Source organism: Temnothorax nylanderi, unplaced genomic scaffold, assembly GCF_030848795.1.
Source record: "Temnothorax nylanderi isolate EJ_2023f unplaced genomic scaffold, tnyl_v1.0 TNYL_tig0034_pilon, whole genome shotgun sequence".
Classification (NCBI taxonomy): Eukaryota; Metazoa; Arthropoda; class Insecta; order Hymenoptera; family Formicidae; genus Temnothorax; species Temnothorax nylanderi.
Window position 1 is genome coordinate 952000 of NW_027249096.1, and position 23259 is coordinate 975258.

General features: G+C 35.4%; 2 protein-coding genes and 1 long non-coding RNA gene across 8 annotated transcripts in view; 1 reads left to right on the top strand and 2 right to left on the bottom strand.

Moving 5' to 3' along the window:
• Ten-a (tenascin accessory) overlaps nucleotides 1-23259 on the top strand; it is a 442890-nt gene that overhangs the window by 23956 nt on the left and 395675 nt on the right. The window lies entirely within an intron of this gene.
• LOC139770914 (uncharacterized) overlaps nucleotides 1-23259 on the bottom strand; it is a 166520-nt gene that overhangs the window by 21230 nt on the left and 122031 nt on the right. The gene's annotated exons all lie outside the window — the stretch shown is intronic.
• Nucleotides 1190-7755, bottom strand: LOC139770911 (uncharacterized). Its single transcript, XM_071703187.1, has 8 exons — nucleotides 7239-7755; nucleotides 6183-6610; nucleotides 5621-5772; nucleotides 5169-5425; nucleotides 4905-5107; nucleotides 4607-4763; nucleotides 4397-4530; nucleotides 1190-4302 (listed from the first exon to the last, which is right to left on the bottom strand). Exons 1-8 carry the CDS (start codon nucleotides 7303-7305, stop codon nucleotides 3970-3972), a joined length of 1731 nt encoding a protein of 576 aa, XP_071559288.1. The 5' UTR covers nucleotides 7306-7755; the 3' UTR covers nucleotides 1190-3969.

Sequence of the window (23259 nt, forward strand, 5' to 3'; positions counted from 1 at the left end):
GCTTTACGAAGAAGTACATGCATGTATGTACGTATACACATGTATGTAAGTGTGCAGTTATATTTGCGCTTACAGCGTGCGGCCCGCATCGTACTCCGATATACCGGAGAGTTTGTTAGGCAGGAATGCCAGACGAGATGCGGAGAGTGCCTTGGAAAAGAAAGGAAGAAGAAAACCCTCTGTGCCCATCATCCCGGAATGATTCGCGACTGCGTGTGCAGTTGCATTCATACGCCCGGCACTTCCCGTTACGGCGCTATTAATAAGTGTAGGTGTAGAGAGTGCACTATAAACCCGCGAAGAATTATTCTGTTACAGGATAGCTTCCCATTGTTCCCGAGATAATTGCTTCTTATTGTCGATGCAAATCGAGAACGTTCCACTGAGAAAAAAATACTTAAAAATTTATTTGTGAGATATAAGCCTTATTTCATAGAAATAAATCTCTTATTTCAATACGGCGAAATAAAATTTTATTTCTAGTAAATAAACCATATATTTCATTTTTGAAATAAATATTATTTATGACAAATAATTGTTTATTTCCTTGGCATAAGTTATTTAATCGCAAATATCAAATTTAAAAAATTTTTATAAATCGATATATTTCTGACAAATAAATTGAATGTAGCTAAATAACTATAATTTCTTCTCACAATTTAATTTTATTTCAATTGATAATGTTATATTATGTATTGAAATAAATATTTATGTGAATACATTTTATTATACTACATTCACAGAATAATATGGATTTCTGATGTGAAAAATGCAGACCTATATGTACAAATATTTTTACGTTTGTATTGAATTTATTCGATTTATGACTTGTTAGTTATTTAGTACAAACAGTTCTCTTCGTCGAGCTAGAAGAAATATACTTGTATTATAAAGTTAGAGTAAGAATTTTTGATCTATTAAACAAGTTATGAAAACATTAAATAAAATTAATTATTGCATTATTTCTTAGATAAATATGAAATTGGCTCGAAAATTGGGAAATTCTCATGATATTGGAAGAAATATTTTTTTTTTCTGGTAAAAAGGGAAAAGTTGTCCTTCGAACTTTAAGTTGAATAAATTCAATAAAGATGTAAAAAAACTTTGTACATGTGTCCATTTTCCTGAAAAATTTAATATAAATGTAGTATGGAACATAGCATAAAAATAACAATTATACATGTAAAAGTTAATTTATTCTGTATATGTTTATTTTACAGAGTACAATAACTTAACAGTTTTTAAAATCTTTTTAAACATATCATATGAAGGCAACTTTTTTAACTTAACAAAAATAAGATTTACACAAATTGTGTAATTAACTTGCTACCATCAGCAGCGTAACTGATACTACGAGGTACAAAAAGATTATCTAAATCAAGTTGTACGATTCCAATATTTGTTGTTAATCCGAGTGATATTTCATATGCATATTTATGGGAATCTAAACCAATATTTTCACAAGAATCATAAATAACATAAAACTGTTTAAAGTTATCAGTAGCAACATGTTTAATTATTCCAAACTGCGGTTCACTATACTCGTTTGCACCCAAGCAAAATGCAAATTTTGGTTTGTATGTAAAACCATTAATTTTAAGCCAAGAAATTATACAGCAATTATCATTTTTTATGGAATGTTTTAAAAAACGATATTCAGGCAAACTTGAAATCTTACAAATATATCTGCCATAGTATATTTTTGGACTAAAACCTCTTTTACTTAAAATGCGATGTGCAAACTTTAGTTGCAAGTTAAGACTCAAGGTAAATACAATATTTATGCGTGAGCTTACTAAACGTGCATTAATTTTGGACAGTTTATGAAAAGCTTCGAATCTAATGGAAGATAAATAGCGCAATGGACCCAGATCTTTAATTTTTCTTGCATAGTGTATTAAATTATGAAATTTAGGTTTTAGCCGTTCATCGAATAATTCCATATATAATTTGTGATGATCAGTAATTAGTCTTTGTAAGAGATGCAGTTCCTGCACATTATTTTCAAAAGCTGTTGCGATATGGATAATTTGTATTAGAAGTAGATACAAATGCCAGTACGGATCTTCTTCTGAAACTTTATCACCAACTAAAATACCGAAATATGTTACAAGAGCTGACATTTCAGAAGAAGACATCACTAAAAAACCCTGTTTAAGATGATGCTCATTAATCGGTGGAATTGAATTCCCAACATCTGTATTGCATCTGTGATTAAAATATCTAATTCTACTATTTAACACTTTAAGAGAAAAATATTTTTCTGTTATTAAAGAATTTATAATTTTGGCCATGTCATACCTGCATACTCCTTCATACAAATCATGCATTACATCAAATGCGGCATTTGTTATACAGTTAAAATTAGACAATTCATTGAAAATACATTTTTCTTTGACACCATGACTAAAGTCTTTACAATCTTCTTCGTAATTCGATATTGTTCTTAATAATTCTATATCTTCTTCAGACTGAGATTTCGTTTCTAATTTTGAAGCTCGACATGCACGACAACAGAAATTAGCAGAAAATGATTTATTATAACCAAGTAAATCGTTTAACCCTAAATTATCTCCTAATAGTGCAATCAAGGAAAAGAAAATTTGATATTCTTTATTATCCACGCATATAGTGATACCACAGTTTTCTAAATTAATCAATTCGTCAATAATTGGTTTGAAAGAGACTTTATTGCCAAACGTTTCACGATCCCCGCTATATAAAAGTTCACCAAGAAAAATATTCTCTAAAGATGAGGCATGAGCTTTTGGTATACCTGCAATTGTATAATACAGACCTCCCAATTTATGTATAGATGCTCTTGACCCCAAAGGGTTTCCCGTTTCAAAATCGTCGTAATATACCAACAAAGGCAGTAATATTTTACCATCAAATTTTATAACTAAAGTTTTCCACACATTTCCGCAAAAAATACTTGATATATTATTTTCTTTTGCAGACTCTTCCGCAATGTAACTTTTGATTGACATGAATACTCCAGGTAATTCTAAATATTGTTTTAATGACTCCTGTAACGGAATAAATTGGCCTTCACATTTTTTTGATGTTAATATTGTAAAGTTGCTCTTATCTCTGTTATTATCAAGCATTTCTCCTATAAGAAATTTCTGCGGCTGTACGAGCCACTTAGATTCTTTTAAAAACTGTAAACGTCTATATTCTGTCGAATATTTCTCAAAAGGTCTTATATTGTCAAAAATGTTATCAAGCACTTCAGAAACATTATCATTGGAAAAAGATGTTTCAGACTGTAATCTACATTTTATGTATGACAGTAAATCTTGTACAAGTTCTGAGCAATCATCAACTAAAAGTTGAACAATATTCCTAGTAATGGAGCTATTACTGTATAACTTAGCAATAAATTTTAATATTGCATCATCAACCGTTTGTTGTACATTAATAACATTTCTATCGTCATTATCCTTAGTCTTAACATTAGATTGGCTATTAACTTCAAGTAACGACATAGTAGGTATGTCGGTATTACTTGAAGATGATGTTTTATCAGTAATATGACCGTTTGTAAATTGTTTATTTAATTTACGTGATACATTACTGTTGCTAAAAAGGTCCTTATGTGAAGCATTAAAATGTTTTTTTAAAGACTGAATATTAACATATTTTCTAAAACACTCGGAAAAACCGCATTGAAAACTTTGTTCATAAGGGTGAGTTGCCTTCATATGTCTTATTACATTTTCAATACTTTGAAATTCTCGCTGACAGACAGTACAAATCATTTTTAAAGGAAAAAATAATGTTCTTGATAAAATTAATAAACAAAAAAGTCTAATATCTATAATTATAATACTTATTTTTAAAGAAAATAATGTTTATGTTCTTGATAAAATTATCAACAAACAAATAAAAGTCTGACACTTATAAACATTGAGAATATCAAAACAAAAATTCAATATAATGTATTAGGAATTGCACACTCAAAAGCTATTTAGAAATTTTTTTAATTACGTCACAAATCATGGGAATTTTGTTGTCTCCTTGTGAATCTATATCAAAAACAGTTCTTTGCAATAAATACCAAATGTGTTCTGATGCAGATGGATACTTCAAGTCCAGGACCATAAAACTCATAAAACATATTTCTAAAGCTTTAAACAGTGTTTTCAGCTTATACGAGACGTTATCAATTCTTACAAAAATTGCTTGAATTTCTGTTAAAGAAGGTCCTACCACGAGAATAAAAGGCTGCAAGGTTAATCCAAATTTTTGAAGCTTTTTCCTTTTATTTTCTATCTCCTCTTCCACATCACCAGGTATCTAAAATAATGCAATACTAATTGTAAGATCTTATTTCTAAGAGAGAAAAAAAGAAAGGGAAAAAAATTTTCAATTTATTTATATTTTAAAATACCTTAATATGAAGTACTAGACTTTCTTGCGATTCAACTTGGGTTGGTTTAAAGAAATTCCTGCCAACTTTCACTTTCGAGGATTTATTTGGTAAAAGCGAAAATAATAAATAAATTTTAATTAAATACTTCGAATCTAAAACAAAAAAATTATTTGTTAACAATTACACAAATTAGTCATTGCACAAATTATTCCATTTTTTATATATTACCATTTGGAACATCGCCACTTAACATATCCAGCAATAGTTTATTGGAACAATCCAATTCCTTGCCTCTCAAACGCAACACATCATCAAATAAAGAATCAAACTTTTCTTGAACGTTTTTATATTTTTCTTTGTATAACCGTAAGTAATCCTTTTCAATCTGTAATAAAACGTTGCATTCAAATTTATTAAATTTTTATTTTACAAGTAATGTTATGCGGCATTACAAGGCAACAGCTCCACAGTAAAAATTTGTTAAATAAATTATAGTAAATAATACGCCAGACTGCAAGTTATTTACCAACACATAGCCCATTGAAGATGTTAATATGTTCCAATCGTCAAAAATTGAGCATAGATGTGGATAAGTTATACGATCATGTATCAATTTGTTTCTATATAAAAATGATTTTTCCCAATGAAGCAAAACTTCTTCCCAAGGTTCGAAATTATTCTTAAGCCAATTGTGACTCCGCTCTGCCTCCTCACGACTATTAGTATTTTCTACAAAAAAAATAGTAATTAAGTATGAAATAAATTGTAAAAATATGTTATTTACACCAACCTTTGTTAAAACTATCTTCATCTGTGGAACTATTTGCTGAGACAGATTTGCTCAATGGAATCAATTTATATTTCCTTAAAAACGCTAACATGTTTCTATTTTTATCAACTAATTTTCCCTTAGCAATACCGGATTTTTTATCTTTTGATTGTTTCTTTTTTATGGGTGGACAATAATATACTTCTTTACATTCAGCAGGGAAGAGAGTAATAATATGATCCGCAATCTTGTTTAATTTTTCGTTATTTAATTGAACGCTGAAAGAGTAAGTACAGTTGCATAAGAAAACTAACATTATTATTCTCAGCTAATATATTTATATACAAAGTGTTTAGATTTAGATATCCGACCGCTCGAGTTCAAGTAGAATGTATTAAACTGAAGGAAAAAGTTCTGTATCATTTTGTAAACAAACACGTAAAATTTGTAGTTAATAAGCAAAGAATGCTTACTTAATGTTATTATCAAAAAAGTGGCAGATAATAATGTTTGCCAAATACTGTTGGCATCTCAGCGATAATCCACTCCTTGCATCGTATGAAGCTATAATCGCTTGTCCGGTTACTGTTTTTTGAAGCAATGCCTTTAAATCAAAGTTTTCTAACTGTAAAAAGAAGAATTTTTTAAATGCAAAATATGAAGCTAGGTTATTGCATTTAATTACAAAATTATGGATTAAAAGAAATATTTAACAAAAATATTTTACAAAGCACCTTATAAGAAGTGTGCTGTTTGTGCACTTCAAATAAAAAATATATTTAGCATTGTGATAGACTTTCCAAAAAGTAGAATAAGAAAGAATAAAAAATAAAAACATTTTTAAATTACGATTCACCGTTGCACTCTTTTAAAAGATATTTTATATTGAAATGTAACAAATTATGTGACACAATATGACAAGAAATATAGCAATACTTATGCAAATGTAACAAAACATAAGAAAAATAAATTATATTTTTTCTTATTTGTAATATTACACACATACTTTAAACAGTTCTGGAGAATTTTACATACCATCATGTCCACTGTTTCATCAATCCTCTGTAACTCTTTTACTGTCTCGTTATCATGACTATAAGTGTTTAATATTACAATATTTTGTGTAGCAGAGTCATTAACAGAGGACTCTTCTACAAAAGATGATTGTGTAGCATTTTCCATAGATGCTTCTATATTATTATTTGACGTTTGATTATCAAGAGATTCGTCAAATATCTCTTGTGGCGTAAGAGCAAGTGTCAAAGTTGGAGTCACAAAAGGCGTAGAAGTAGAAGCCAGAGAAAGGTTATTGTCAGAAGGGGCATTGATTTCTTTGCATAAATCATTACTGCGGAAATAATTTTGTAGTGCAATTCTTGCACCTACCGATGGTATAACTTCAGCTAGTTCTGGACACTGATTAATAGTCATGTATTTCAGAGTATCATAGTTGATATCATTATCTAAAAATTGGAATTAATTTGATCATAATGTGGAGTTTAATGTATACATTATATTATTCTAGGTTTAACAACATATGTACAAAATTATAGAAAATTATAGGAGAAAAATTCAAGTATTCGTAGAAAACGTTACAACACAAAAATGTTATAAGTACAAAAATAAATTTTATTACATATTTTCTAGTGCAATTTATAATTTTATGTAATTTATAACTTTTTCAAAAAAATTACTTTACTGTTTTAAAAAATACCGCTGCATAAAATCTTCAGGACATTTCGCGCATATGTTGTTAAACCTAGAATAATGTTTACATATGCCTTGTATACCCTATGTTAAATAAAGTAGATTTAGATCAAAGTGGCACTTTGTTTTTACGTATCATGTAATGAGCGTCACTAAAAAGATCTTAATTATTAATTATGGACTTTCTACACAACTTAGAATATAGGTTAGATACTTCTTTTCTAGGTATATTTCGGAAGTTACATTCATAAAAATGACAGCAATTTATAGAACTAACACTTCAAGAATATTCGTTCTCAGCCAACAAAGCAGAAAAGTAAAGTACGTCTGTATTGAAAAGCGTCACTTTGCTCTGATATAAGAGATATTATGTTGCAAACTTACTTATTAGATTCTCGCTCCATCGTTGTAGACGCAACGTGAATAAAATATTTTTCACTTTGTCTTCCATTGCAACTTGCAACTTAAAGCATCGAGTCGATATGAATCACACTCAACATGGATCACAGGATCACAGCAACCACGGAACGACAATGCACTGCCACTAGTCCGCCAATTCCGCGCCATATGCATGATGCAATGCGAATCAGTAACCAAACAAATGAACATTTGTTTCTAGGGAATAAATTTAGTTCCCGGAAATAAATTATTTGTCTATAAAGATCAATCCTATAGTAACTAAATATTTTATTGCTGTAAAAAAATATAAGTTTGCCGTAGGTAGATTTATTTTTCCAGCAAGAAATAAACGAAATTTTTTTTACAATTAATAAGAAAAATTAGGTATATTTCACAGAAATGTATATTCTGTTATCATAGTCAAATTTTTTGATAACCAATAAATATTGAAGAAAATGTCACAAATAACATTTGTTACTGAATACTTCGACTTTTTTCTCTCAGTGTGTCGATGCAAATCGAGAACGTTCCAAGTATAAAGTTTTTTGCTTATCTCTTATTATAATCCTTACCGGAGCATCTCCTTCGAGTTGCTATCTGTAAAGAGGTGTTTATTTATCGGGCTTGCGAGAAGAGAGGGAAAGAAATAGCTCTCGCGCCGACAATGAACCGAGCGGGCTTAATTACGGGGTATTTAATGCGGGGAACAGGCAACTGCGAGTTGCCACCGCAAAAATATAGAACTGTCAATTCGGCAGTGATTGTTTCAGACTAACGAGTTAAATTGCGCCGCGGTCTTATCAGTCCGTCGCATCTGTAGGAGGATTACGTTTACCGCGCGTAATTTTCATTTCTGCTTTCGAGGAAAGTTGAAATTTATCCACCGGCGCGGCGTTCAGATTGCCCGGTCGATAAAGCTCATCCTCCTGGAAGCTATGGTGAAACTTTCAGATATCGCAACGCCTATTTGAAGATTTCCATCGAGCGCAGTTGCGAATATATTGCGCTCGTTCGCAACGAAAGCTTATTATACTCCGAGGGAGCCGCGATAGTTTTATTAAACCATGCATATCACATAGCGATTCCCTAGTTCGGATTTCCGCAGTCAGAGATTGCAACGTTAGTAAATAAAATACGATATCGAATTTTAAACGACGCGATACTTCTCTTGATGAAACAGTGAAAGTTTCTATCATTATTTGAACGAACTGCACGTAGAGGTGCTTAAATATTTTATAATTCCACAGAAAGTATCTCACGTTTGGAAAAGTTTTTCGCAACGATCCAAACAACCAACTGAAATCAATTCTTATAATCAAACATTCATTTCAATTATTTTTTACATTTCTGGTTTATGCGCAAATTCAGTTTCTTCAATTTGCAATCCATGAAAATACTGTTAACTCATTGAGACCACATAACGAGTTTGACTCGTTACGACTTTATTGCGATGCAATGGACAGTTTTTAAAAATAATTCAGTTTGAAAATTGTTATTTATTGAAAATTATATTAACTTGCGACATTTATATTTCTTTAAAAAAAGTTATACATATTTTGAATTTAACCCACTAATGTCGTATTTATTTCCTGAAGCTAAAAAGCATTTGTCGATTACAAGTGCATAATTGAACATATTTTCCAAGGTATATTTGGCATAAAGGTACATTTATTTCTACATATTTGTATTCTTAATAAAAACAGAAATTTATACTCGACTTTTATCATTTTCCAGTTTTACGAAAATAAATGTTGCTCTCTGGCTTCAACGTTCAGGAAATAAATTTACTGTCAATATGTAAAATTAGTTTGCAATAGTAGAGACAAACAAATCAAAGTTGTCTTTTACTGAAGAATATTTTTCTTTCATATTATCGTCCTGCTAGACAGTTATTCCTGTATCTTGTTCGAGCTATCATATAATATATATATATATACACTGCTTTACGGAGGCAACGTTTAGCCACAACCATGCGGTTCGTTAGCTTAGGTTACTTTTTTTCTTTGTATGGCACGATGGGGAAAAATTAATTATTACTTACGACTAATGCGTCCATGAAGGTCCACGGCTTTCATGCATACGTAACAAAGCGGAAAATTCATCTTACTTTATATGCTTACGGTGAAGAGCTATAGAATGTACAATGAGAAAGACGAAAATAGGATGCAAGGCCTTTTCATACTGATTCTCGAGAGAGTAATATAATTTAGTTTGTTATTAAACGGAATTCATTAATATTCAAATTACCGCGGTTACAGCGAAAAATCAGAATATTTTATTCTTTTTATGTTATTACAACTATATCAGTGAAAATTGATAAATGTTTAATTTAAAAAAATAATGACATTTGTTGCTAATATTTCTAAAAAATACTTTATGCAATAAATACATAAAGACTATTTTACTATATGTAATAATTTTAATAATTACATCAAAAACCGTAACTAAACTTAACTCATCGTTTCTTGAATCTTCCCTTTTCACACTGGTAGACACCCAATTAAGAAATCGCAGAACCCAGATTCGTGTTTTTGCGGAATACTTAGCAAGTTCAACGATTTTAAGCTCTTCGCGAGAATCGCGAGGAATTCGACGAAGCTAAGCACGGGGCGGCAGGTTTAGTTTATTCGGCGCCACGAGGAGGCCCATTGGCCTAAGAGGGAAGCGCGGAGATTGATGGCGTAGCCAGTCATGTGGTTCTAATTTGCCCTCTATTACCTCGCCATAAATTTCACCGACAAAAAAGGCCGCCGCGATATCGTTATGGCGTGTGCCGCGATCTTACGCTCGACGTAAAGGATGTTGGTGAAAAATTACGGACGAAAAAAGAAAGATGGCAGAGTCGGAGAACACAGGACGGAGAAAATGTTTGAGGATGTCCATTCCTACGTATAATTGTCGAGAACGATAATAAAACAGACGTGAGAGATCTCCTGAAGATTTGGCAATAAGTCCAAAGAGTGAAAGTCACCACACCTTTGTTATTTTTGTCTGCATTTCGATATTCTGTAGTTATCGATTTTACCTTGACCCATTGAGCTATATCATTTTTTGTAGGATATAGAAATAGCTTTTATTACGCGAACAAGTTATTGTAACAATCGTGATAGAATTTACATACATATAACGTAAATTTGAATACTTTTGTATCAAAACTTATGGAATTTGTTTTGTACAAAGGTAGTTGTTATAGATTTTACTGAAGATATTAATATTCTACTTATAAATTAAAAATAATTTATAAAAATTGTATATATGTACACGTTCTCCCCGAGCAAAGCACGATCTTTGTCCCGTTATAATAATTATATAACATATAACATCAAAAATGACAGTCATACTATTTAAAGCGTTCAAAAAAGCGATGACAATATTTTCAATTAAAGATATTATATCCGCGGCCGTTCATGCGTCAATATAATTTTAACGAGATGCTTGCTTGAGCTTGTCTTTCGTGAAAACGCTCGGTGCTAATAGCTCCTGAGTAAGTAAAGCCTGACATTTTCTAAGTGGCCACGAAGTACAAGATCAAACCTGTCAACTACTCTAACATCTCGCAAGCGCGTATTTTCTTCAACGTTCAGGGTGGTCCATTTGGAACACGTCACTAAAGTATTTCTGCCTTCTTTCTTCAATATTGCGAAATTCTAATGTTGGTTATACACACACACACACACACACACACAGTCGTTATAAATAAAAATATCGAATCATTTAAATTGCAAAAAGAAGAACCGTTGAAAATTATATTCTCATAAATATGTACGCCTACTATAATTAATAACGTCATTATGCGATATTCTAATAAATGCGATTGTCATCTATCATTTTATCAAAGTATGTCATTGCGAATATATTTTCATTGAAGATTAAAGTAACTTCATTATACTGATGGATAAGATTATTAGTCGGGAAGTTACATTAACCTCGATATTCAACAAATGTAATAAAGTGCTAGATGTTATAACTAGAATAAAATGTTACGTTGTCGTCTCCGTCGACAGCACTGCAGAAGGAAATCGATAGGACGTTCTGCAGCCGTAAACCCAGTCATAAACCATGGAACATTTCTCCTCCCTGAAAAGTATCCATCATCCAACTTTGTTCTACTTTCTTACATTATTTATACGCGCGCCCGTTTCGCGCGCAAGTTATCAGTGCGCTACTTGATTAATTGCTGTGGAGTATGACCCTTATAGCGCATTCAACGCGCATGTATCGCAGATATTTTAAATAATATCATTGAGTAATTCGTAAGGTCGGCGACATTTGGAGAATCTAGGGACCGAGGTCCCTTTTCGCCGAGGTCGCCCTACGAGGGCATTTCTTTGTTGATTCCATCAAATTCTTCTTGGAATCCATGCTCTTATTCTCGCCTCGGTTAGACGACCTCCCTTACCCCGTCCTACCCCTCTACCCTTGCGGTTAACCTCACGCTCACCTCAGGTTAAGGGTGAGAAAAAACACGAGTTGGTCAGCATGAGGTAACACCGGAGGGAATACCCTTGGGTCAATGGGGTGGTCAGAGGGTGGAAAGAAGCCAAGTGGAAATTACTGCGACGCAAACTCGCTTATAGGACAGGTTGAAGATTTTTTATAACACCTCTGTGTATGACCTGAGATTTTCAGGCGTGACGCTAACAAGCTACAGCGTTCGTTACTAAAAGGGAATACGTCGATTACGCGAAAATGCACTCCGCTTAGATTTGTATCTATGATGATATTTCATACCTAAATTCGTTTCGTAAGAGTTAAATTTACTTCGATTTACTCCGCTTTTTGCGTTTTCCACAACGCTCGAGCTTTATTTCCCCAATATTTTTAGATATTTTTCCCTTATATACAATGAGTACGAGTGACACGTCACCAGGATAAAATGCGTATTTTTGGCTTTTATTAAATTCATGATCCTTAATTCGCTCACAGATGCGCGACATTTTAGAGCGCGGCGATGACTAGACTGCCTGAAATGACCGATAAAAAAACTGTTGACCGACTAACGGTCGTTTTCCTGCATATTTTAGAGACGGGCTGGCATGCATTTGCCTGGAAATGTAGGTTAAAGCTGTCCAATGGGTATTCTATTGCGTTGTAAGAATGCCCGAAACAGCGAACTGCATGCTCGGTTAATTTACCTTTAACCGCAAGAAGTAATGAAGAATGCGAAACAAAATTACGCTAACATCCGACTTGGTTTATTTTAATACATGAATATATTTATAATAATAAACTGCGATTTCTTGATATTACGTATGGTATAATGCAACATTATGAAAATCTTAATTTAACGCGACATAATTTCTTTAAGGTAATTAATAATCCAGTTTATTAGCTGCATTAGTTTTCGAGAAAATAGTTAAATTTATAAGAACATTAATTTCTGTTCATATCAGAACGTCTGACGAATAATTTCCTAATGCGATAAACTTGCAAATTCATCGCAAGTGAAGCTTCGGCAAATACAATTTCTTGCCTTTGAGGCAACGAAGTTAAACGGGATTCCTTCATTGCGCTTTATGTATCTGGTCACGAGTGAAAAGAATTTCGCTAGCCCGAACCATAGAAATGGCATGGAGTATTCATTTCGAATTAGCTTGGCGAGTGATAGACTTAAGGAGATTTCGTAGGAGAGACCATTTCGTAGCCTCTACGGAAACAAAAGCCAAGAGCGAAAGTAAAAAGGAGAACGGAGACGCGGCGCTTCATAAAGTGAGCGATATTCATTTGTGGGGAAATAAAGTCCGCAGGATCAGCGCGAAGCTCTCTAATGCGCATCTCACGATTACCGTTTATTATGTTTTGTATCTACGTTCTCGTTAGGAAATAGCAGGTGAAGCTGTAAGTAGCTTGCCAGCGACCGATGCTGCTTCTTTCCCGACACTTCAGCCATTATACACCAGTCTCTCCTTCCTGTCTTTTCATTCTGTTACCCCCTCGTAACTGACAGATTAATTATGTGTCCTGGCACGAGTCATAACCTACAGTTGGGACGATACGTACTGTTACGGCGAAGAGACGAAACTTTGTACGTCTACGCGCAGGAAGACGAAACACAGTCGGCTGCAACGGTTGCACGTGGCTTGTGTAATTTCTTGTGCAGTTAGTGGAATCGTACACCAGTGTATCGCGCATGTATATATACAATTAGACGCTCTGACAACGGGGAAGTTTATTTGTTTATATTAATTAACATTTACGCAAAAATAATTCTTTATGCTTATATATTTAAAAAATATTTTGATATATATTTGTATAATCAGTGTAATTAAATTGAAGTTAGCTTTAAATACGCTTATTAATTACAGAATTCAATACATTCAGATTTTATGATTTAAATAGCACGACCTGATTGACTTGAACAAATTTTGTTTACTGAAGTCGAAAAGCAGCTCTTTAGAAAAAGATATAAAAATAGAAATAGATAAACAGAAAGAGAGAGAAAGAGATTGACTATGTGTTCTAAGCTTCTAAAAAGTTTATTTATTCCTCGATATTCATTAACTTGATAGTTTCTGAAAAAGATGTAAGCTCAGAAACAAGTCATTTCTTGCTTTCAACCTTTACTCTAATACATAAAGTGCTTTAAACAGGAAATGCGAAATATGTATTTCCCTATTATCGGAGGAAACATTCTAAAGATTTTTCCGTTTTATATCGCAGCATTATACAGTCCTCATTCACAATGCCCGTTAGCTACTGATACATCGGAAAAGAAACTCGCTGAATGAAACTCCAACTTTATAAAGAAAGTCGATTTACTTTTATCATTTCTTCTCCGGCGATGTGTTACAATCGTCTCTTGTTGAATATTTAAAGTAACATAAAGCTACTTAACAGAATCTGCGTTGATAAAGCCGTTACGTTATAATTCTATTCCGAGAAAAACTTTTACAAAAATACTAGTTTGTCGCAGCTGAATCTTCTGTTTATACAAGAATCGTATACGCACGCGGGTTACATCTGTATTTTTTACCCGTTGAATCTCTCTGATGTTAAATAACGCTTTATAACGAGTTATTTCACAATTATTAAGAAAGAATATGAAACAATATTTTTCTTCAATTTCAGGTAAGTTCCAGATAATCCGCAAATGATGCCATTTACATCGGCGACAGAGTTGCATGGTGGATGAAGTTTAGAAGTTTCGGAATGATAAAGGATAAGTGCGAAAGATAAGAATGCCGTCGACGACGAGGATACTTCGCGGGAATCCTTTCGGTTATATCTCTATTCGACACTGTAAGTTTAGGTTACGTAGCAATTTACTTAAAACTTAAGTAGCGATTTAGATATAAATTTTATTTCTCTTAAATAAAAAGGGAATTTTAGTTTACACACAAAAAAAAGAAGAAAAAATTTTCGCTTTTCACAGTTTCACGTAGTTCATATTTTTCACTGAATTAAATGCTGCAGCACAGTATATAAGCGGTATATATACGCTACTTGCATTCCGCAAATCACGTCCGTATTATTGGATACTTATGTCGATCGGGTATCCCGCGCCAACGACGCATTCGAAAATAAAAGCTCGACTCGTCTCCGTCTACGGAATTTCTTTGAGAATTCCGGCTCGCAGGGGGCGGATCGCGTTCCATGCACGACAGAAAATTCGAAGCTCGCGTTCGACTGGAAAGACATCGCGCACGTTCGCCAATTATTGCATGTTAGCGTGGATCACGGCGCAATTACGGTACTATAGCTGTCTCGTCGTCGTCATCGTCGTGTCGTTGTCGTCGTTGTCGTCATCGTCGTCGTCAATGTCGTCGTCCGACGAGCCTTCAAGCGGGAATAAAAGCGGATTCCTTTTTTTTTCCCCCCTCGTCGTTCGCATGGCTCGTGGCGACGTGAAATCACGTTAGCCCGCGCGCGGTTTCTTTATTTAAAACCGACCGTGGCGCGCTTGGGCGTGGACTTCATTCACTTACCATTATACCGAGCCGTTGGAGGCCGAGGATAACTACAAAACTGTCGCACTTTGCCGCACCGCAACGCGGAAGGAAGTAGTTACGTTTTATACCCGGAACAATAATCGTTTCCACGCTCTATGGCGTTGCGGGAATATCTTTCTCTAAGGCGCTCACTTTCTCTATACACGCGCGAAAAAGCGCGCCGCGCGTCCGCTCGCGGCCGTACCCTGCGCGCGAGTTAGCCGAGAATATCCTCTCACAACTGCCTGGCTCGAGAAGAACATCCACCGAAATGCTACATTAACATAATCCTCGCGTACAAGGTAATGTCGTTAACTTCTAAATTGGCCGGTCATTAGATCCGGCCGGGCGTTATCCGACTGAAATTCCGCAACATTGTGGAGGAAAAAGGTGATGCCCGCCCGAGCCAAATCGCTTCGAGAATCTGCCTACGTTGCGGTCCGACAACGTGTTACGATTAGCGGACGTATTTAGAAGTCCCTCGTACCATCATCACGCGTGATTACGTCAACTGCAGATCCTCATTACGTTGCTGCGAATTTCCATCGCGCGCGGATGGAATATAGGGTCCACATTTTGAAAGCAAACTGTCGAGGATCGTATCGATCAAAGATATAATATGATAACCGACGAAAATAACAGCGAAATAATTAGTTGTAATATAATAATTAAGTACCAACTTGATCTGGGTGTGCTGACTAAACTATCGAATTATTAATTGTTGCGCAGAAATCGATACGTAACATGCATGAAAATGTTATTCTATTCGACGCGATAGACGCATATCCATCGAAACACTGCTGTACACCTGTTCAAACAATAGCCGCGTTTACATGGCCTATTCGAAACGTTATTTCCAAACGGTGAAGTCACGTGTTGTAGCCATTAGGCCACCATGTACATGGTACATGCCCATCGAATGTACTTATCAGGCGGACGGTTTTCCACCGTTCGAAATCACCGTTTCGCCGTTTTTTGGGATCGTGTCCCATGATTAATGACCGCGGTCCTATTATCAGCCGGACACGATGCTCGTTTTCGGGCATCAGGGCCAACATAAGTACCGCTTTGACGGGATAACTCGTTCTGTCGGGGGATAATGCCGGGGGAACCGTGCCCGCTAACGAACATTCATCCCAATATCCACGTACCGGGCCAAACATTGGCAATTAATTCTAACCGTGCGCCACGAATGCGCAGTATCTGTCCACTATCAGTTTGCAGCTCCGGGGAGTACGTGTATGTGACAGCCGAGCCCATTTCCCTGCCGTTCCTCTGTTCTCCCCATTCTCCCCATCATTCCCGTACCAATCTACCCGCCCGCCATCAACACCGCGATCTCCTTCTATAGGCCATACCGGTTCAAATCGTCCCGATCCTAGGGCTCCTTTCCCGTCAATTTACCAAGCTTCTCAGGTCTGGCGCGAAGATCGACCAGGTAGGAACACAAAAGAGAACGTAATGTAGCATACATATCATAACAAATGGTCGCGGCTATCAAAACCATCTCATTGAATCCTGCTTTTTCTTCCTGCCTTCCTCCTGCGTTCCCCTGCCATCGTCTCTCTCGGAACGAGCTTTTTCCACGGTGCCGTTGATCCAAAATGCTCTTTCCGCTCGTACAATTCGCAAGTACCACGACCGACGATGACCCGGGGGTTAATGATCTATCTGCGTGTGGCTTCCCCCCGAAATGTGCTAACACGATGCCGCGTCGATAGATCTCCAATCTGCCTTTCAGATGCGTTTGTAGCTATTCATGCGTTCAAATTACAATTTGGATCTTGAATCGCGTTGATGCGAACGCCTGTCACATTCCGCCGTCACATTCTTGCTGCTTTTCGCGCGAGTTGCGCTTCGCGAAGTGCAACGAGATGAGCGCGCGGCGAATAATTCCACGACAAAAACGAATGCGAGCGAGATTTCCCCCGTAGATTTCCGATATCGGCTACCGCAGGTTCAAGGCATATGCAAAAATGTCTCGCGCTAGTGTTAAAACGGAGTCAACAAATCGATACGGTACAGTGCCGGTTCAGTGTGACAATATTGTAAGATTAATGGATAAGTAATTGCGTCGAGATCGGAGAAGTAACCTATTTGAATAGCAATTTCGTGGAAACGCAAAGAATTTGTGAAAATCCGCAAAATGGAAATGGAATAATATATGAAGAATAAAATACCGAGGAGTTCTCTCTCAGAGCGGGATGATATATAGTTAGATTATTTGTGTGTTATCATCTGTACTAATATAGAAATTTCAAAGTAGGATAGATATCCTACGTATAAGATACACATAAAAGGTACCGCCATACATCCTACGTTACCCAATGAGATCGTTGGTTACACGGGCTTCATAGCCTGTGTATACATTTACGATATCACTCTATCACACACTTCTGCGTTGTTCGGCTTTTCTGAACGTGCTACTTCAAGCTGGAGGGTACTTTTATCGATAGCCACGTAGAGAGAGTTACCCATACGCAGGGCTCATGTATTAATATATTTTGTTTGCTTTTACGGTCCTTTTGAGTTAATTTCGCATCTTTTATATGATATAAATTTATTATGTATAAATTTAAAAAGTTATTTCAAAAATTTTAACGGTGTATATATGTAACTTTGGTAATTTTGTCTCGTGTAATCTTTGTTATCTTTGCACACTTTCCGTGTTCCCGATAATAGTGAGATATATACGGTGCATAAAACATCTGATTCGAAACTAAGATCCCCGCGTAGCGCATGTTATCTTAATAAACTGATCGTATTTCTCAATCGCTCCTTCGCCAAGTTTATTTTTTGTAAGTAATTTCGAAGGATAACATTGAGTAGAAGCGAATGTATGAGCTTTATAATACTATATTTATACGTCCACACGTGGCGTATTACAACGTCGATACATCGATGGCAAATACCACCAACGTCGTGCAACGTTACCGCCGACGTTTCAGGGGAAATCTTTTTTCTTTCCCTCTCTTTTTCTCTATTTACCTCTCTTTCTTTCTCTGTCTTCCTCTCTTTCTTTTCGTTTATCGAGAACATGATCCGAGAACATCACGGTACTTGAACAAACTAAGTGGCCACAGTGATATTTTCTATCGAAGTTGGCGCCTGCGGCTTTTCGTAATAACAATTCTAAATCAATCCTCGAAAAATAAAGAGAATACGTAACATTGGGGGAATAGACGTTAGGGAAGAGTCTGTTTTGTTTTTTGATGTTTTTTTTCCCCCAAGAACTACAATATTCGGTGACAAGCGACAAAAGCGAAATAGCACCTGACATAAATCCACGAAATATGTTCGTAATACCTTCTTCTGTAAAACGTGCTTCTACTTGCTCGGTTCTAAACATAGACATGAATACCGCGTGGCTGTAGCGGAAGGAGAAGCGCCTTACTACGGTTTATAATCCGGCGTACCCTTTTACATCCTCCCTTAAGCCACAGTTAGATGACGGATCTGTCACGTCTTCTGCAGATCCGAAGGCAGAAATTGCACGGTTGAGATTCAATTAAATTCCTAGCATGCCCGATAATTTCTCTGACTGGATGACACGGTTTATTAAGCCACTTGGCTGGAAATTAATCGTTCTCCCGTTCCCCTTTCGAGAAGTCATTATTCCTTATACGAACAATTTTGTAAAATTGTTGGAATTCATTATACGCGTTTTCTACATATTTTGAGAATATATGTATTGTGATGTCGAAATTCGTATTTGGTGAACGTTATATGATCTTGACAGACGTATGAGTGTGTACATGTATATGAATTTATCTTGACGAACTGTGCTGTGAGTAATTAGACACAGTCGAATTTTTGTCGTCAAATCGCGAACATTGAAGATAATTCTCATTAAGTCCGAGTTTGATTTTTCGCTTAGTAAACTGGACCTCCTTCCATACCCTATATTATTAAGATCACAATATCATATTGTTGTATTACACGCACACCGCCAAAATGAATACAACGCGATACGAATTTCTGCTAAGCCTTTTCTCGAAAATATATATACCGCCATGTTGTCTAAATACGATTTAATCTTGACGCGGTGTCGTATCGGTGTAATGTGATCTAAACTATATACGAACAACTCTATTTTGCCGGTCTTATCTTGCAGTAAATTTCAACAAGCTGTACGATAGGACGTAAGTATTAATCCTGGCAAAATGGCGAAGCCGAATAGGGAGTTGGAAAGAGCGATGTAGGCGGAAGCTGCCGAGATGGCGGATAAATTTCCTGAACAGGAGATTACTCCAATACCAGTTTCCAGTTTTCCTGTTATTATAGGTAACGTTATCTCACCCGTCTCAGAGCTTTGCGATAGCGACTGGCAATGCAGTTACCTATTTTTGAAGTATCCTTCATCGTGATTTATATTTCTACACGTTACACAATCTCCCGTCAATTCTGTATCATTTGTCGAATAATAAAATTCAATATATGTCGAGTTTACATTAAGGAAAAATAAATCTATTGAAATCGGTGTATGTTAAAAATAACCAGCAATTTAATTACTCAGGAAGAACTTTATTAGACGGAAGGAAATTTATTTATACACAGTACTGGCCATACATTTTGTCAATTTTTATAGAAAGTATACGTTGAGCCCTATATTTTCAGATTATAAGTTTAAAATAACGAATTTGTGAAAGGTAGTTAAGTCTTTCGACGATTTATCTGTATGGCAGAAATTATGTACGAACATTTTTATTTAGAATTTCAGAGAGAGAATACATCCAATGTTACATCAGTATTTCATGGAAAATCAGTATTTTTTTTCTAGATAATTTTTTAAGATGAGTGACAGTTTTGAGGTTTCCAATGTCAAAGAGTCAAACACGTCGAGAAAATCTTCACAGCCTGCGCGTACGATATATCAACAAAAATATATTTCATATAACTTGAAATATCTGTGACAGAGATATGAAATGCGAGTTTTATTTTCAACGTTTGCTCTTGTAATAAGTGACATGATAAATTAGCGTTCAGTGAGAGGAATTTAACGACATATAATATATTGAGATGAAACATATGTCATCAAATCTGTCATAAAATACTTGATAATTCTAAATACAAATCGTGGAGGGATGCGGGGTAGGAAACTTTGCATTTGAGCGCGGAATCGAATCTGCAAAGGAAAAGAATTTTTCTTTACGCTCCATTATAATATATATTCGGACGTAGGAAAGGAAACGTATGTCCTCCCTTGGGCTCCGCGAAAATTGTACCCGGATCTTGGGGCGGAAACGCACGACATTTGCATCTTCTTCCGTTCCGTATTGGTATTGCTCATGAATATAGACAGATATGATCCTATGTTTGAATGCTGCGGTGTGGGAAAGCTCGGGGCCGAAACCAATTGAGCCTTTTGAGCTGAAAGCCGATATGTCCAGCAGCTAGCGGAGAAGCTTGGGTTAGGAGAGAGAAGCATTATTGAAAAGATTACTAAAAGCGCTTATCTGAAAATATAAAAGAAACGCATCTTATTTTAATAAAATGTTTTTTTAAAGAGATATCACATTTTATATTTAATACAATTTTTAAAAATTAGTACTAATTAATATGTTACGTTCCTGATCTACCCAAGTTCGTCGAGTGGAGAAATATCTCTTATCGCAATCGCTCATGTCGCCATAAATTCTTCTAATGATAACAATTAACCTACTTAACTACATATGTACGCATACATATGTGTACATGACGATTTATAAGTAGAAGATCGAGAGGAAGCATTTTATTTGCGAGTAATAACAAGCTTATATTATATTCGAATGTTTTTTTTCTAAGTAGACAAGAGATATAAATATATTATGAACAGAACAATTCTTTCTCTCTTCCAACTCTCTTTCGCGTTAAAAATTAATTGTGTACGCACTATGCACGGACTATATTTCGAAGAATAAACCGCGTCTGTATTGAAGGAGTTGCTCTCGACACTCAGCAATTATATGCACGTACTCGACATTGGTAACGTACAATGGAGGCACGAGGGGAATGAGGGCGCTACCGAATATTAGGAAAACGCGACCGCCATTTCACGTAATTCCATTTGAGATGCTCGAGGTGACGGAGACGCTTGAATGCATACGAGGGCGCAAGGTGCAAGGACGGTGACAAGAAGTGCCGGAGGTGAAGTGAGCAAGTGCAACCTGGGGACACACCGTCTGCAGCCCACGGAAGAGAACCTAATTGTAACAAATAGCTGCCTTTATCTGCGGCTGCCGCATCACGAACTTTCGCTACGACAATGCGGTTTAGTATCTCCGCTCCTTTAGTTCTATCGCTCAACGTGGTTTTCCAAATCCCATAATACTATTAATAGATAAAATCCGAAAAAGCGATCTTTAAATATTAGCTTTAATATAACTCTTATTAATGGTTACTCATACGCATTACTGCCATGCATAATAAGTCATCGTGAAATAAAGCGCGATGTTGCAAATGGTTCGTGCTTTTTGCAACGGAATATTTTATTTCAAATCATGAAATAAACATTTTCAAATAAACTCAACATTTTAAAATAAATACAGAATGACATTTTGAAACACTGTAAATTTATTCTAAAATGGTATTTTAAGTGCCGCACATCATATTTTTTTTGGCGTAATGAGTATATCTTTAGAGGGATTCAAATCCATATTTTGTATTAATAGTATTGCATCAACGTGTGTACTTTCTATTCTATCTCTCATACATCTAGATTATTTCGTAAGTTACGTTATAAGTAAGACCGATACAAAAGCTTACAACGAAGACTTTCAACATCAGCTCTCTCTCTCTCTCTCGACGTTTTCCTCGACCACTGTGCCTCGAGCCAAGACTTTGATTTAACTTTCATTTGCCTCGAGGTTTCTCGCGGAAAATATAATTATAATGTTTTAAAGTGGAGGGACTCTCGTGTGGCCTTAGTGGTTTCCAAAATTAACGTGCTCCTTTGTCGAGACGCTTAAATGTATTACGTTAAATAATCACAAAAAAATAGCATTGTTTAATAAACCTCTGGATTTACTTTGCGCAATTTAAATTTTTATTGCCAATAAATTTTAATAAATATAAGCCTTAAGACTTGAAATCTATAATACTTATTAAGTTTGTCAAGTTTGAAATATTGTAATCGTAATATTGTGCACTAAAATGCTGCAACGCTATAATATTATTTTATGTTAAAATTAATAACGCTTCGAGGACTAAGGAAATTTTACGGTAGAACAAGCACTGCACCTTCCGCCGCAATTTCGTAGACAGCATCGCGATGCCTCGCTCACGAACGTGTGTCTTGGCGTGCACAGTGCGCCTTACTTCGATAAATATGTAACGAAGATATGCCAAAAAGTTAGCAAATATTACGCGACGTTCAGCGATCGACAATCGGTGACTTTTTAAGCCGATGCGACGAGAGAACAGAAACTTCTGCAACTTCTCGGAGCATGCTGCCTGTCTTACTCTCTCCTTTATTACGTCCCCTCGGATGAATACCAGATGCGGTTAGAACTTTCAGGTAGTGCACGAAGCGACTTCAAGACTATAATTGCTTTGTTCGATCTAACTTTCGTTTCCTGCCAACAGAAGAGCTAGACTGGCTTTTACACTTTCATGCGCTATAAATGCGTTTCCGATTACACTATTTAATGGATTATTATTGCCAATTTTCTTTCGTGCAAAATTTATTAAAAGCCAAATAAAATAACTTAGTTTGTGTGTTTTAATTCATTTAGTTTCTACGGGAATGGAGAATGAAAATACTTGAAAGCCGCAAAGCAATAATATTTTATATACCAATATAATTTATATACGTGTTTTGTGAGATTCATAATTTTTATAATTTAATAAGTTTAAATATATAAAATTTGGAGAAAACAAAATTGTATCGTTAATAAAAACGTCGATAAAAATGATTAGTCACAAAAAACTTATTTTCTGTATCTCGTTCGGTTTTTGCGGGGACCGTATATAGACGCTCTAACGTATGCATATATACATTTATTCAGTTTGAAATCAATGCGGTGCTTCTACCACGGACCATTTCGCCGCTCGTCGAAACTTTTCAGACATCACCGCGTATTTCTAAGCAACTGGCTGCC